The 16,447-nt window shown below is 50.2% G+C and overlaps 4 protein-coding genes across 4 annotated transcripts; 3 read left to right on the top strand and 1 right to left on the bottom strand.

Annotated features, from left to right (window-relative positions):
• Window positions 1-3,630: 3,630 nt before the first annotated feature.
• Window positions 3,631-4,536, top strand: GUITHDRAFT_144654 (hypothetical protein; the record flags this gene model as incomplete). The annotated part of the gene is made up of 6 exons (XM_005824905.1): window positions 3,631-3,714; window positions 3,767-3,814; window positions 3,859-4,012; window positions 4,099-4,169; window positions 4,247-4,407; window positions 4,452-4,536. The coding sequence occupies 6 exons, from the start codon at window positions 3,631-3,633 to the stop codon at window positions 4,534-4,536; spliced, it is 603 nt and encodes a 200-aa protein (XP_005824962.1).
• Window positions 4,537-5,588: 1,052 nt separating this feature from the next.
• Window positions 5,589-6,994, top strand: GOS1B (Golgi SNAP receptor complex member 1B). Its single transcript, XM_005824904.1, has 10 exons — window positions 5,589-5,671; window positions 5,898-6,014; window positions 6,080-6,172; window positions 6,222-6,275; window positions 6,317-6,380; window positions 6,426-6,480; window positions 6,525-6,602; window positions 6,647-6,708; window positions 6,755-6,801; window positions 6,860-6,994. The coding sequence occupies exons 1-10, from the start codon at window positions 5,657-5,659 to the stop codon at window positions 6,908-6,910; spliced, it is 636 nt and encodes a 211-aa protein (XP_005824961.1). The 5' UTR covers window positions 5,589-5,656; the 3' UTR covers window positions 6,911-6,994.
• Window positions 6,995-7,296: 302 nt separating this feature from the next.
• GUITHDRAFT_56366 (hypothetical protein) lies at window positions 7,297-8,330 on the bottom strand (the record flags this gene model as incomplete). Its single annotated transcript, XM_005824903.1, has 5 exons — window positions 7,297-7,330; window positions 7,375-7,430; window positions 7,478-7,542; window positions 7,634-7,736; window positions 7,824-8,330. Coding segments are annotated over 5 exons (765 nt in total), but the record flags the coding sequence as incomplete, so codon positions are not given.
• A 4,637-nt stretch (window positions 8,331-12,967) lies between these two features.
• Window positions 12,968-13,469, top strand: GUITHDRAFT_77648 (hypothetical protein; the record flags this gene model as incomplete). The annotated part of the gene is made up of 3 exons (XM_005824902.1): window positions 12,968-13,079; window positions 13,145-13,230; window positions 13,278-13,469. The coding sequence occupies 3 exons, from the start codon at window positions 12,968-12,970 to the stop codon at window positions 13,467-13,469; spliced, it is 390 nt and encodes a 129-aa protein (XP_005824959.1).
• Window positions 13,470-16,447: the final 2,978 nt, after the last annotated feature.

Raw genomic sequence — 16,447 nt, 5'->3', positions numbered from 1 at the left:
CCCTCCTCCTCCCCCGGCGCCGCCGCCGCCACTTCCATTGCGCGGCAGCTCCTGCCTTTCTAGAGTCCTTCCTAGGACCTTGGCAGTATATACTAAGACCCTACCCCCTCAAAGGTTATATCCGAGGGGTGAAATGCACAAGGACGAGGGGTGCTGGTAGATCACATGACACTGCTTTTTAACTTAACTTTGAGTAAAGAAAGGACAGGGGGTCCATTCAGTGGTGGGATCTGGTCAATTTTTCCTATTGAATCATTATAACAAAACCACCCGAGCACTAAACGACCCCCCTCAAAAGTGACAATTAATTTTTATGGCGCAATCCCTATATAGGAGGAAGCTCCTGGAACATAGGTATATCTTAGGTTTTTGAGTAAAGATTTACTTAATTCCTTAATTCAAAAACTTGAAAAAATTTCCAAGTGTGGCGCAATGGTGGCGTTATGGACGCTTTGTATCGGCTTCTGCGTCTTTTCCATGCATATACTCATTGATTGTTGCTATGTGTTGTTGTTCAATCATTCCTTTGAACAAGTATTGAATGTATGTATGCATGAGATGGTGATGATGAAGAGGAGGTGGACGAAGACAAGGAGGAGGAGGTGGTGGAGCCTGGAGGAGATGGACGTGGAGGAGATGAAGATGATGATGACGAGGACGTTAGGAGGATGAGGTGGTGTGGTGTTGGATGTGTAGGTGATGAAGATGATCATGAGGATATGGAGGTGATGAAGATGGTGATGAGCATGAGCATGTGGAGGTGATTACACATATCTCACTCTAGCAATTTTTCATTCACGTTATCTAGTATCGCAGGAAGGTTTTACCATCGCGATACTGTAAGTTAGTTCTTATGTTCTCCATTAACCCTCATTACAGCTTCTATCTATCCTGCTCCTCTTTCGTGTTCTCTCGTTCTTTCTGAGCATGTCTACCACTGTCAACCAACATAACAGACTGAAGTTCGACACGTCCTCTTGCGTCGGAATGGCACCTGTCACCCTCTGATACTGCTCAAACAAGTAATTTTCGCAATGGTCGAATATGAAATCAGCCTCTCTGCGATCGGGGTTGGCCTTGTAGATACCCAGAGCGCTGGCTTCGGCATCGATCATTCTCACCATGAAATTCAGGTCAGAATGTCTCTTCCCATCAGATTTCGTAGGGAAGTCTATACCTCTCATGGACTTGAATGGAGGTAGCTTCGTATCTGCGTGTCCGAAATGATAAATCATGTACATGCTTCTTGTTGTGTTGCCACCCCACTCAAACTTGCACTCGTCCACTTGGCTGCTTGTGCCCGCCCCACTCCCGCTTGGCATGGCGGCCACGCTTCCACTTGCCGGGCCAGTTTGTGCTGATATTGAGTCCATTGCACTTCCTCCATAGATGCTCGTTGGCATCGGCATCCCGGTTCCCGCTTCATCTTGAACCTGCCGTATCTCTGTATTGCTCACACGCCCGTGCTCCGTTCTGATCAGAATTGTATCCATCTTCTCATTGAATCTGTTCTGAGCTTCAAGTAAACGACTTTGCGAATCCAACATCCGACTTTGCGAATCTAGAACATTCTGAACGAAGTCTCCACTGACCGTCACTGCATTCACCCTACCATCACGGCTGTTCTTGCATACAAAAACTCAATGAAATGAGCCATATGCCCGTGATACATTTTTCGTGTGCTGTCAGCTAGATTGTTGTTCAAAATATCTTCCATATCGCGTCTTAATCGTTCTGAATCCTCCAATCTTAGCAATTCTCGACGTGAAAGGGCAGCATTATGAGCCTGGGGTACTGGCTGTGGAGATCTAAGACTCGAATCTTGAACTGATATTGCTGGAACTGCCTGAAGCTCTGACGCTCCAAAGGCCTCTGCGGCTTGGGGGGCTTGGGGGGCTTGGGGGGCTTGGGGGGCTTGGACGGCTTGGGCGGCTTGGGCGGCTTGGGCGGCTTGGGCGGCTTGGGCGGCGGCAGATGCTATTTGATTGCATTCTGCCTGTCCACATTCCCCTGTTCTTTCATACTCGTCCATGTTACTAGCACAAATCGCATGGAAAAGACGCTTGCAGCGGCTGCATACTTCCAAAGGACATACTTCGAAATGCTCAGGAAGTACCTTGCACAGGGAACCGCTTTCTCTGCCGCCAAACAAGCATCGCCCGACAGATATTGCTCCCTGCATGGTGGGGCTACAGAGTAGTACCACCCTGGAACTCCTAAAATATTTCATTACAATTTTCTCTGAGGGGAACTTGAGTATACTATAACTTGTATTGAAATTCCGATATGAGTAACAAATCAATTCCAGATTATGCACGTGCTTCATTCTCATGCACGTTCACATATGCCTTATGACGTACGAAAAGGACCCACCTAAGGTCATATACTCCTACAAACACGCCTAGTGCTCCCGACTCGTACCTAAGTTGCTAAGTTGTTTCCTTTATTTCAGCCCTCTTGCCTCGGCATGCTTGGTAAGAACGCAACATGCTAGGGAAAGATCAGCCCCAACTGATAAACAGAAGCAAGAATACAGAGTGAATAAATTCCAAAGGAATGGTCAAGATCATTACGTTAGAACAGCAGACAAGCACTTCCTCATAGCTTGACAAGATTGTGATGGCTATTGTACATGATGAAATTCGTGGACAGGGATTCGAAGGGGGCCTCTCACCTCTTTCCTACCACGGAGCATCCAGGCAGCATGCAAAAGGCAATTTTCTGATGTTTCAAATGAGGTGATTCGGAGAAAATACAAGCGGTTGTGATGAGATGCTGGCAACAGGACGGAAATGTGACCGATCAGAATTACGATCTCTACAAGGTACTGGGGGTTTCCAAGTCATCAGAACTGTACACAATTAAAGGAGCATACATAAAGAAGGCTGCATTATGGCATCCTGATCGCAATGCACACACGCCAACACTTGCAAGGTCTTTGCATGACTCAGCGATTCCTATTTCTAACATTTTATTGTGGATCGTTGGGTGTGGTGATCAGAAAGAAATTTCAACAAGTACAGAACGCTTTCGCAATTTTATCAAACGAGGACACTCGCAGGTCAGATTAATATGTGTTTATGAACATTGAATCTAATTTCTTACACTTTCCCAGACAATATGACAGGGGTGAATTCAAATTCATATCTGATTTATTGAGGCAGAAAGATTCTGGAAGGAACACAGGATATTAGAACGGAAACACTGCAGGAGCAGTTCGACATTAGATCAAAGTAATGAAGTCGAGAACTATAACAAACGAATGGGCTTGTCGTAATAATGGTTGTCAAACTCTCAAGCGCCATCACGCTAGCCTTGTATCAGTCTTCCTGTTACTCTGCTTGAGCTTATCTTCTGCTCTCTACATGAATGTGGACTTCAGTTTGGAAATGCCTAAAAGCTTTCGGTAAAATGCTGAAAACCTTTTGCGAGCCCTAAATTACCTATAGACTCACTGGAGAAAGCAATTACAGTGTTCTTAGCAAAATACCGGTATCATATCTAAATATTCTGCAGGAGAAAGTAACTTTGACACTCTAGGCTTTCCGAAAATTGATTGATAGAGAAAGAGAAGAAAAATTCGAGAAATCATGGAGAAATCTGCTTCAAAAAAATGTCTCTGAATCGCTGATGTACCCTCTTGGAGCTCTCCACGGCCGAGAGAGACCTGCTGAGGCGACCGCCGTTACCATACCGGACACATGCGACCTGCCTGTAAGCACTTCTCTCTACTGACAATGATCCCTTGTGAATTTATGCTGTGTAGCGTTTGTCGGACTTGAGTGGTCCATTCATATACTTCAGTCTGCATGAGGTTTGCTTGCTCTGCTTCAATTCTTATCTGACTTGAAATTCCAGATTGCACATCTCCGGGACGTCGACATGATTCTACGTATCAACTTGAATGATTACACGTACTGGTGCATTCCATTTGGAAGAACAAACAATGATTGCGATGGAAACACTAGAACTGTGATCGAACCTCGATCCCTCTCAGCTGCTGACGTGCAAGGTAGGCTCAAGTCCAGCTACCCCTCCTCCATGATGGAATCAGCTATGTCGCCGTCACTTGCTCCATTCCAGACTTTAGATCAGCAGATGGGAGCTGCAGAGAGCTCCTGCTTGGAACCCGAGGATATCTTTTAGCTTTCTCATCTGCCCCCTGTACGGTAAGCAGCCGAAAATGATTTCTCTTCCATGAATTCACCTGCTTCTTTGGCATGAAGCGAATGATACTTGATTCCAGACAGGTTTTAAGCTCCAGCTTTCCAACATCTGTATGATTCAGTCTTCGAACCTCTCGTTACCATGTGCAGTTTGTCGAACGACTATTCACTCTTCTGGAGAATTCTGTCAGAGCAAGAATGAACTTCAACTTCGTGAAATCTTTTCAAACTTCAAACCAACGTGAGTCCTCAAATCACAGACTCTTTCTTACATTTTTTTTACAGATACGTGGAAAACTTTTTGAACTTCAGCTTTGAGAACGCTAACGGCCGCCCTGATGCCGCAGCCGCGGCCGATTGCGGACAGTAGCAGAGTTCGGTGGACTCAGTCCGAGCGGCTCAGTGGCTCCGGGCGGCCGCCTTCCGTAGCCATCGGCTGTCAGAGGGCGAGCCAGTGGGAACTTGACACTTCACGGCAATCAGCCTGTGCGGTCACCGGACACGCCGCCCCGGCGCCGGGCGTGCCCGGCGGCCGCGCCAGGTCACTGAGTCAGCGCGTAATTGAAACTTGAAAGTAAACTCACACACGGTAGTAATCGCTGTAATTGAGGCATGACGGTCACCGGGTTCTGCCGCCACCACCCCTTCCGATCGGATCCGAGTGCGATTCCGAAGTTCGGCCGCGGCGAGCCGCCGGGCCCGGGCCGGGGGCCCCGCCGCCGCCTGGGCGGGCCCGGCAGTTATTCGTAGACGACCGTTACTCAAGAACAAGGAGTAATAACGCGAGAGGATCTCCAGCAGGAGGGTACTAGGGCCTATTACACTGATAATGGGTCTAGGTGTGATAGGGTATGGTGGTATCTACTCTTACGGACCGTGAGGGTGGGTACGGAAAGGGTGGGTTGTAAACAACAAAAGAGATGGAATCGGGTGGGTCGTGGTATTGAAAAAGGGGGTGGGGAGGTAAAGTAGTAGAGGACATGGGGTGGGCCTTCAAAGTAGGTGGTAGTAGGGTAGCTTGAAATTTAGGGTAGATGCAGGACTGCCGTCGCGTTGGCAAGGCAGAGAGAATGAATGTAGGATAGTGAAAAGACGAGAAACATGCAAAGAAATAATTGAGAAATGCGTAGAATAAGAGAAAAGACTGGGAGATGTGTAGAATAAGAGAAAAGGCTGGGAGATGTGTAGAATAAGAGAAAAGGCTGGGTGACGTGTAGATTAAGGGGAAACTGCTTGGACAAGGAAATATCTTGATAAGAGACAGAGTGGAACTTGAAGTCTCTCGAACTTGTTCTTACCGTAGAGATGTTTTTTAAACATTATTTCGTTGAAATTATGTTATGACAAAGTTCTGATTTTTTTCTTTCTTCAGCCAAAGAGGAATGATGGCAAATGGAAATTCTGCATTCCTCCAGCAATGGGAGGAATTGAGGAAACGAGCAAGGCAGTTGGAAGCCGACGTGGATGGCAAACTGATAGCATATAATCGGATGAGCATTTCACAGGTGCACCTTATCTCTTCACCTCTTTTGATGTTTGTATGTATGAGTGTATTGACCATGAAGCAATGGATAGTTTCCCGTGCATGCAAATTGCTATCAAAAATTCCTTCCCTTCTCTTCTTATTGTGCGAATTCATTGATGCGCGCTGAAAACATGAGAGCAATTGAGTTCGATTTGAGCTAGCTATGTTCGATTTGAGCTTGCTATGTATCAATATTTAGTATACAGGATTCGCCTCTGGCTGCTGCTGCTGCTGCTGCTGACACGGAAAGGGATGCCTTGTTGCAGAATGGAGATTCTGTCTCGGCTTCTTTGGCTGCCGAGCTTGAGTCCCTTCTCTTGCAGGTCAGACGTCAACTTGTTACTTGCTGAAAGATCATGACTTGATTGTCTTTCTCACTCCATTTCAGTTGTCTGAAACTAATGATGGGATGGGACGATGCGTAAGTGATTGCCAGACTGGCGAAGGAGCTCGGATGTCAAATGTTCTACAACGTCACAGGGTATGAAATGGCTAAACGTTCGCTCGTAGTGCACTCAGATTTTCGCAAGGAACTCCTTCATGAGTACGAAAAGGAGTTTCGAAAGATCAAGGCTAATATCAAAGTAACGCAGAGCTCCTCGAATGTCGTCTGATGTGAAAACAGGAACAACGTGAAAGAGACGATCTTCTCCATAGCGTTCGACAGGATATAGGCGAATTTAGAACAGGTTTTCAGCTGCGATCGAATATTCATTTTTTGTTGACTGCCCTAGCTGCAAGCTCGCGGACAGATTCGCTGGTGCGCGAACGGGGAGCAACACAGCACAGGTGAGTTGAAGAGCTCAGGAGAGAGGTATCTGATTATCTTGCAGTTTAAGAACAGTCGACAAGATTCTTAGCGGGGCAGCAACAACCTACGATGCACTTCGGAGTCAGAGACAGTTCTACAAGTGAAAATCGAAACAGCACTCGACTCCGTCTAACTCTCTCGCAGCAACGTAGCCCTAAAGCTCTCCTCTTTCCGCTCCCGACTACCGACGATCGACTCGTTGATTGGTTAGTTGAAGCATCATATTTGCAAGAGACTGACACAACAAACTAGGTCGCATACAGCGTCGAAAGAAGATGGAGAGCATTATTCTTGCTGTGGTGATCTTTCCTGTCGCACAGTTATGCTCTGAACCTTTGTTCGTTTGGCTAACGACAGGTCATCGCATTCTGCGCGATTATTGTAATCTACTTCTCTATCCTTCGATAGAGGCTTGCAATGTCTTTGGAAAAATTAGTCTAGGGGCTACATGCATCTTGTTCACACAGAGACTAGAATATACCTTATTGGGGTAGAACTTGGGTAGCCTCGCAATGTGCTTATGATGCACTCGGATCTGCAGATGGTGGGAAAAGCGTGTCAGTCACTTGAGCGCACGGGGCCGTAAACTTCACCCTCGCAGACAAAGCTCGAATGCTGCAGTCGCTTCGGACGTATTCGCAAATGTCCCTAGCAATTGCTAATTGAGCCGACGGCAGGAAGCAAACAGTCGTACGTTATCGTCGTACGCCACTAGGAGAAGCGCTCCGTCGTTCGATTCCTGTCATCGTCATCACCCCCTGCCCAATCTTTGCAGAATTACACACAGCAGAGGCATAATTTCTCGCTGAGAACAAGGTGATCAAACGTCTGCGAAGAACATCAACGACAGGGAAATTACAAACCGTTCTTACCCGCCATGCATGATCTTGTATCCATCCTTTACACATTGATGAGACCGTATGATGCACTGTGCATGGTCGTGAGGTGCTTGCTTGGGTCTGGCACGAATGACACCTGAACTCCTTCTCTCAAACAAAATTTATGTGTGATGTCTTGACCAAATGTTTGTATGTGTGAACCTGGAACGGGTGGAACACATGAGACAATGACGAGGAAGGATAATAAGCCGCCAAGATAGAATGTGAAGAACTTCCATCAGAACTTCCATACCTCTAGGGTTGGGATGCACACCATGAGCCATAAAAGCATCCGAGTCAGTCGGATCAGACCAGAGTACCTTTTGAAACCGGGTCAGTTCTTTCATCGCTGGGTCCTTAGCCTCCCACTTGAGTAACAAATGCTGGTCCTTGAGCCTGTTTGCGTTACATCAATCAAGGAATAGAGTCAAATCTTGGAAAACCTCGTTTCTCAACGGCCGAGGGATGTCGTCAGCGAGGTTTTTCAATCCCCATGTTCCATCGCCTAGTCCTCCATGTAACGTGAGGATGCTATCTTCAATCAGAGCTGACAGAGGAAGCCAATCGAAGACTTCGTGTACCGAGTGATATACATTCTCTCCCTCCTGCTCCCCCAATGCGGTTATACAGGCTTGCCGAAAACCGACCTTGCCCATGAACTCATTTTGAGCTCGAAATTCGTGGTTTCCTCGAACAAGAAAAATCTTGAGAGGATAAAGAATCTTGAGAGCACAGAGAAGCACGACAACTTCGAGTTGATGGCATCCTCTATCCACCCAATCACCGTTGAAGATGTAAGCAGTGCTCTCAATGTCGCCCCCATAATGCGATGGGAAACCGAAACTACTTAGTAGCAACAACATGTCTCTGAGCTGCCCATGGAGATCCCCGATGACTTTGCAAGGTGCAGGTACATGCACGAGTGTCGGTTGCAAGGCAACGATGTTTTTACAAGCTCCCATAATGATCATGATGCGATCTGCTTGTCCTTCAATGGTGTCCTCCTTAAACATCCTGGACAGAAGGGAACCATTTCGCTCCCATTCTTCGTCTCCGATGTCTTCGGAGAGCCATCGCGTCTTCAGTGCCAGGTTTTGCATCCTTGAGACCACCCCAGAGGCAATCGAGTGCTCGATCGTCCCGCGAGGAGCAGCGATGTAGCCCCTCCAGTCTCCTTCGCTCTCCAAGGTTGGGTCGAGGAGGAACTCCTTGTTGACAGCGCTCGGACCAATCCACAGCGACGTGACATCAGGACAGTGAGTGTCATTGCTTGCTAGCACCTGGCGAGGATCCAACACAACCTTGGGAGGAAGCGCTTCAGAATCCGACTGTTGTCTGCTGTGGCTCCCCAGAAAACGCCTCGTACGAAGGCTCCGCGTTCTTAGGCCGACTGATTGCATCTTCCTTTTGTCTGAGATCAGCCGCAAGAATGCTTCCTCCGTGAGTTCCGAACACTCACCGAGCCCAATAGCATCCATGCACCAAATCACATGATCCTCTCCTCTACACATGTCACGCATGAATGCTGCAATCTCGTTCCTAGAAAGCCTGCCGTCTTGATCTTCATCGTAGAAATGAAACAAAGCCGAGCTTGCAATCAAACGAGTCTCTACATCGGCTCTCTCGTCCATCTTGCTAACCGCTTCCTTGACAAGTTCATAACGTTCAAATGCTGATCTCCTCATCACACCTGACGCACGATACCACGCCATACCCGCTCTCCTGTCCATCCCCAGCTCGTTCTTAGATGCTGAGAGAAAGCGTTCAAGTTGCTCTGACTCTGTCAACTTGGTCCACCCTCGCTCGCCGCCGTCGCCTCCCCTCGTCTCAGGCTCCGGCTGCCGACATGCTGCCCCATACAGCATGTCGGGCGCCCTGGCTTCAGGGTGGGACCTTCCTCTTTGCTCTATTTCCATCTTGCTGCCCTGGACCTTCCTAGGCACTTCCCAAAATATTGAGTAAACATACAAGTAACCGGCAAAGGCCCGCATCAGGCATCTTGGAGATGGTGACAGGAGCAGCGGCATGAGGGAAGGGGGAAGGAACAGCGAGGTAGCTGAAGGTTTAGAGGATAGACAGCGAAGAGATAGTTGAGGAGAGGGTTTAGAGGAGAGACAGCGAAGAGATAGTTGAGGAGAGGGTTTAGAGGAGAGACAGCGAGGAGATAGTTGAGGAGAGGGTTTAGAGGAGAGACAGCGAAGAGATAGTTGAGGAGAGGGTTTAGAGGAGAGACAGCGAAGAGATAGTTGAGGAGAGGGTCTACTAGACGTGGAATAGCAAAACTAGGATGATACGTTGATACCCTTGCCCGCTTCTGCGATCCATGGATGTGATTCTGTCTCAGTTTATTAAGGAAGACGAAATGAACATCGACGACCACGAGGAGCGAAATGATCATGAAACGGCCAACTCACAAGATGGTATCGAACAAGTGGTCATCTCCGACGACGAAGACAACGATGTCCAAATCTGCGTGCAAGAAGAAACAGCATATTTCAACGATTCTCGTTTTCAAGAAAAGGATAACAACAAGCAAGACAGAGGTTACGCACAGCATACATCAGAGCAGGTGGGTGCTCGAAACCTGAGCAGCAGCAACAGCGAACAAGAGCACGAGCCATCAAATCCTTCACAACATTCAAGCTTGCAAGCGCCAGATCAAGATGCCGCCGAAACTTACATGGATGACGACTGTGTTGGCGAGCCGTCGAAGAGCGAGGCCGACAGCGTTGCATCGCAGAGCTCTGGGTGGAGGAAGAGATCTCGAGAGGATGATTCTTCTGTCAACGAAGATCATTCGGTAAAGTGTCGACGGGATGACTCCTCCGCCAGGGCTGCGGCAGGGAGGACAAGCGAGGGAGCACACGAGGCATCGGGTGTTGAGCAGCTGGAAGATCCTTTGCCTGCAAAGGGGACTAACCAGGACACTATGCTTTATCGCCCATCGCCTGGATCAGACGCACAGCAGGAGCAAGTTGAAGCTCTTCTGCCCTTGCGGATCAGCGGCAACAAGTCACCTGGAGCATCGCAGCCGAGAGAATCTGGGTCTTCGGACCCCCTCGTAGGGCATCGCATCCAAGTGACGAGAGCAGCCGCAGATGTCCTGAAGCTCGTTGACTTGTCGCAGATTCTCGAAGACACGGCGCCCGATTGCTGGAGAAACGTCAAAGTAGCTTGTTGACATGTTTGAGAGCTCTGTGCCTGATCGCGATGACTTTCAGGTGTCTGCTTACTTCCTACAGACAGGTCTGCATGAGATAGAGTACCTCGATAGACCGGGTACACGAGTTGCTAAAGACTTATCAGATGTGAGCACGACGTGCTTGCTTTCAAAACTTCTAATCTAGTGACAGAAAATCATCAAATTTCTAGATGGAGGAGAATTTTATCAAAGAAAATCTCGAAGTCAAAAGACGACTGAAGTGCATGTAGAGATCAAACCAGAGAAAGCCGAGGAAGGGAGACAAGACTGTATTCCAGCTTGTGCAAGAAACCTCAAGAGAGCTGAAGACATCTTGCAAGAAAGAAGGAGATTGGTCCGTTGATCTTTGTGCTGCAAAAGAAAGTTGAGCCGGATGAAATGCCCAGATCAAAGAGTCATTGCACGGGTTGAAGGTGTCGTGCAAAAAGAGCAAAAAAGAGGTATGAAGGTTTGATTGTTATGACGATCGTTCTGATGATCCGAAGAATTCTTTTCAATGCGATCTCTTTGACTCTTTTCTGGGCAAGTGTGATAGTTGCCATTTGCAGGGCGAGATCGTGATGATCGATGATGACCTATTCATCAAATATACGGACAAGTGTATGACTATGACAGACTTCATTGGGGATCACGATGACGTTAAGTGAGTATGTTTGTTGACCGTTTGGCGTTCATTCATTTGCCTTTTTGCCACCTCTATTTCTTTCTTTTGATTGGTGCCGTGCAGCCCTCACACCAAGCTCATCGTCTCTGGATCAACCATGACCCTTGCGCATTACGAGACTCTCCTGTCCGGATACGGAAGATTAAAGGTGATCGGCATTTTCACTGTTGTTACACAAATTCCTTCTCTCCTCATCCATTTCGATTTGTACACCTCTGCCCCCCTCTCTTGCTCTCCTGTTGTTTTCCTCGTCTCCTTCCCCCGATCTGCGGCTTCACGTGCTACCTCTACGATTATCTTCTCGCCTCGGTGCCCCTGTTCTCCTCTGCTCAGTCCGACGATGTCAATACAGCTGACCAACGGGCGGCGCGTGAGAGCGAAATTTGATGAGTATGACTGGTATGGGGGCGTGATAGTCGGCTACGACAGCACCACATCCAAGTGATTTTCTTCTGCCTCCCATTCCCCAATAATCTGTGACGAGCTCCACAGCTACGAGGTTCGTTTCGATGACGGTGAACAGATTCAGCTGCGGCACATGATCTTTGACAATGACGGCTTCTTCCTCGATGACGTCACGTTCTCTCTCCGTTGGTCGACTGATGCTGACGAGCCCAATAGGCGCGAGACTGCGGAGTCAAATTTCTCTCGCGGGGAAGCAGTCAGGATCTTCACCAACACTCTGACATATTTGAGGGGGGGAGCAGGTAAAGCTGTATCCTCCTCCTCCTCCTCCTCCTCCTCCTCCTCCTCCTCCTTCTCACTTCTCAATTTTCCAAAGCCGTTTAGATCGCATCTCGTCGGAAGCACTGGGAGACAATAGACAGCATTTGTAAGCCCCTACCCATATTCCTGCCCCTGTCCTGCTGCTACCCCTGCGCAACGCATTTCTCGCAGCGCCTTCTCTTCGATCTCTGTTGTTGCTCTTTGACGTGTTCCGGTCCTTGGGCAAAGATCGCCTCGGGATGACCAGGTCAAGAAGCGAGGAAGGTTCTCTCTTAGCTGTTTGTCAGCTGCTCATGCTGATTACAAACCTGAAGGAAGAAGAGAAGTAAAGAACAAGATAGACATCGAGAGCTCCGGGGGGAGGACGAGCGAATGTTTCATGCTGCCCCTTCTGCATCCCTGGGAGGGAGACATGTGAGTAGAGTCCAGCTCGGCACCACCTCTGCTCTTCACTTCTCACCCGTCTGACCGGATCGACAGGGCAAGGGCAAGAGAACATCAGACCTCGGAGTGTCGAGGAGGAGATGGATGACCCCTCTGCGGAATCAGCGAATAGGGGGTAGTTGGATGGCGGGCAGAAGGATGCGAATGTTCTGCTTCGAGGTGTCAGACTAGCCGGGGAGCTGCTGGGGCTGACGGTACAGCAGGATCTCTGCTGGAAGGAAGGAAAGGTTGTCGCATGTGAGCCCGACGGCCGGCACGAGATTGAGTTTGCGGTGAGGTGAGGAGGAGCGAGGGTTGTGGGTAATGAGCATCTGTACTCAGCTGGAGACGAAGACGCAAACCAGGCAGCTGGGACCTGAGTTCTGGCAGTTTGACTCCGAAGAAGGAATGCCAGCGCGGCAAGACAGCAAAGTAATCAAAATACTGTTTAGTTCCTTACTAGAAGATGCGATGACAAGGATGTAGCAAACAAACATGCTTACTCTCAGCCAAATTACTGATGTTTCTTTGATTTATTGGCTACTCATCTGACATACCTTTAGCAGGAGGCGATGAATGAAGAATGCCACAATGCTCTTCTGAAACTTCTTGGCCGATTGACGCGCCAGGAAACTGCTGATCCTTTCTTGGAACCAGTGGACCCTGTTGAGATGGGAATATTAGGTGAGGAGAGTGGAGCACAGAGGGACAAGGAAAAGAGGAGGAGAAGAGGCTTAGACTCCCAACAGATTACTTCAACGTTGTCAAGAGCCCGATGGATCTGGGGACCATTGACTCAAATCTTGAGCACAATCTCTATTCGTCTCCTCTCGAGGTTGCTGCTTTCTCTCACTCGATGTGATCGTTGACCATGCCATACAGGTACTTGAAGATGTCCTTCACATGCTGGACAATGCTGTGCTCTACAACAAGCCTGGAGATGCCGTAGTGAAGCAAGCGGCGGCAATGAAGACAAAATTCATATCTCTCGTGAATGGCTCAGAGGTTCGACTTGAATCGTCGCCCTCCTCTCATCTTCTCTTCTCTCGCACCCTGGCCTCCATGAGTTGCTGAGAACGTCGCAAGGTTTTAAAGTCTCTCAAGTGGGAGAGAGCGAATGAGGAGGCGAACTTGGTCGCGTCCACGCAGAAGCTCAAGAGGTCCAGGGCCTCAGGCAAGAAGTCTTCTGCTCGTACAGGTGCACCCTCCTGCTCCTTGCCCAGCTCTTGACTGTCCTGTAAAGCGGCGCCCAGTGGCGTCCATGAGCCGCAGTGGCAGACGCCGCATGGCGAGTGGCTCAAGGACGGCAGGTGGCTGGTCGGCCGGAGAATTCGGGTCAGTCAGTGGTGACGAGGGGGGAGGGAGGAGAAACTTTTGAGCGTGCAGAGTAGAAGAGCGAGAGAGCGGGGGGGGGAAGAGGCAGGAGAGAATGACGGGAGCTGACAGGTGTATTGGGATGACGATGAGAAATGGTATGAAGGCATAGTCAAGTCATACGACAAGAGCCTCAATGCTAGTGATAGGTACCTCTCTTATCCTTACCCACTCTCTTGCCAGAACCCCTCCCTCTCCCTCTTTCTCCCTATAACCACACACCTTCCCCCCACACTCTCACACCTCCGCCCCATCCCCTCCCCTTCTGCCTCCTCCTCTTCGTACCTTGTGTCGTTGCGTTGCGTTTCCGCACTTTTGACGCCTCCTACAGCCATGGGCACATTGGACCCGTGCACGAAGTCTCATACGAGGACGGGACGTACCTGGAGAACCTGCGAACGGCAAGCTGGCAGATCGATCTGAGCGAGGGGGAGGCAGGAAGGTGTGCGACGACTAGAGCAGAACTAGAGCAGAACTCACTTGAACTTCAGCCCCATCAGCATCCTGAGGATGAACATGAGCCCCTCCTGCCCGCAGCCTCAGGCCTCCTCTCCATCTCTCCTTCGCTCGTTGCTGACGTGGCAGGCAGGCTATCGTAGGAGTCAAGCAGGATGTATCCTCGTCGTCTCCCAGGAAGGATCTTCAGTTCGCCATCCTCTTCGACAACCGGGAGGTAGAGGGACAGCGTCTTCAAGGCAGGAAGTGACTCGACTGCTCAGATGCGATGGGTGGGGAATCTCACGCTGGATCAGAAGTTCAAGTGAGGAGGAGGAGCAGTCTACCCGACCAGACTGAGGTGCTCTGACAGGGACCTGCTCCTCTCGTTTCTGCGCACAGCCTTTCCTGACGGCTTCTTCCTCCACCCATGGATGAACGATCTCAAGGAGCACGTGACGGAAGAAGGCTGAGCTGCTGCTTGTGATTGTCCTGTGCAGATGTGGCGATGGGGTTATAAGGAGAAGGAGTTGAGCTGCGAGAAGAGTGCGCCCACCAGCGACAACCTCGTCAAGCGCGTCAACGCGGTGCAGGTAGAGAGCTGCAGGATGCAGAGGCTGTGGAGCTGAGCGCGGCTTGAACACGTATAGGTTGAGCATGGGAAGACAAGGTATCGCTATCAACTCAAGGGAGGAGGAAACCGCTGGGAGGTGAAGGATGTGTGCCGCACGCGAGCCTGAAAATGACGAGAAAACTAGGACATCGGAGAGGATACGCCTCCTCTGCTGCACAAGAAAGCTGCTCTCTTCCTCCTCAACGGCCTTGGCGTTGTCTCTGTCTTCCTGGGGCGCGACAAGCACGCCCACCTGCTCCACCACCTCAACGTCTACTCAGAGTTCGCGCGAGGATGGGACGAGCGATGTAGAGAGTACGAAGCTGCGGCCGCCGAGCAGGGGCCGCAAGTCAGTCAGGAGCCTGGAATGAGCGAGTCTGCACTGCACGCTTCTCCTTAGCCGCTTGTAACACTTAAGTCGTATGTGAATGTCTCCCGCTCCTTCTCCGTCCCCTGCCTTGTCTCTCTCGTTGGCTCGACCTGCATGTCCACCGACTCAGCGAGTCCGAGCAGTCACTGGCACTCAGTCAAGGCTTGAAGCGCGGCTCAGCTGTGGCTCAGCAGGTGGCTCAGCAGGTGGCTCAGCAGGTGGCTCGGCTCAGCTGTCGGCTCAGCCTCAGTCTGCCTTCGGAGGGGGATGAGGGCACCAGAATATGATGGGGAACATACAAACAAGATTCGAGAGAAAATGAGGGAGAGGGAGAGGGAGAGGGAGAGGGAGCGAGGGAGCGAGGGAGCGAGGGAGCGAGGGAGCGAGGGAGCGAGGGAGCGAGGGAGCGAGGGAGCGAGGGAGCGAGGGAGCGAGGGAGCGAGGGAGCGAGGGAGCGAGGGAGCGAGGGAGGGAGCATGAGGTACAGAGGCTTTGCCTTACTAAATGAATATATCACCAGGTGAGAGGAGCGTGAGAGACTTTGAGCAGGCTGGAGGTTGTTGGGTATCGTTCATGGAGAGGTCGAGTATGGCGAGACCACAGTCGCGTCGGCTTCTCTTCGTCCTATCGCTGCTGAGCTCTAGCTCGACTTCATGCAACGCGTTTCAGATCATCAGCTTTCATGCCACCCCAACCAAGGCTGTCAGCATCTCCCATAGATCGGTGTGTGCTTCAAGGCATGGAAGAATGATTGACATGCTCATCTCAGAATCCTCTGCATGCCCCTCTTGCTCCCTCCTCTCACCTTCCCCTTCTCTCCCCCCCATGGATGCATCGAAGACGCTCGACCCTTCGCTCTTCCAACTCCGATAGCTCACCCCCGGACATCAGTCGCTCTGATGGTGGCGAGGAGCGAGCGGTAAGAGCGTCGGCCTCGTCCTTCCCTCATGCTCCTCCAGCTCGTAGACCTCGGGAGATCCGCGGCCAAGCGCTTCAAAGGCTTTCCCGAGGATGAGGCTATCTTGAACCAGCGATCCGTGATCCCGGTATGTTTGATCCAGAGCAGAGGAAGGGGCAGAGGCAGGAAGACGCGTTTGTGCGAGTGAAGGTCTGCTCACACGGGTGGTAGGATGTTGCTCCCATGTTGGCTACTGTGTCAGTCTTCCTCGCCGCCATCTTCGCATTGTGCAGCTCCCAAGCCGTTCCAGGTGAAAGAGAGGAGGAGAGGAGGAAGGTGACTAGACCGCAGCCTCTCTCCCG

The sequence above is a fragment of the Guillardia theta genome (genome assembly GCF_000315625.1).
Source record: "Guillardia theta CCMP2712 unplaced genomic scaffold GUITHscaffold_89, whole genome shotgun sequence".
Taxonomy (NCBI): Eukaryota; class Cryptophyceae; order Pyrenomonadales; family Geminigeraceae; genus Guillardia; species Guillardia theta.
Note: the sequence above shows the minus strand (reverse complement) of the source record. Positions and strands in the feature narration are given on the sequence as shown.

Bases quoted from the DNA above. Each gene is read 5' to 3' on its own strand.
- GOS1B (XM_005824904.1), top strand. The intron at 6,276-6,316 runs GTAACGCAGAGC...ATGTGAAAACAG, and splicing joins AGATCAAGGCTAATATCAAA to GAACAACGTGAAAGAGACGA. The intron at 6,481-6,524 runs GTGAGTTGAAGA...ATTATCTTGCAG, and splicing joins CGGGGAGCAACACAGCACAG to TTTAAGAACAGTCGACAAGA.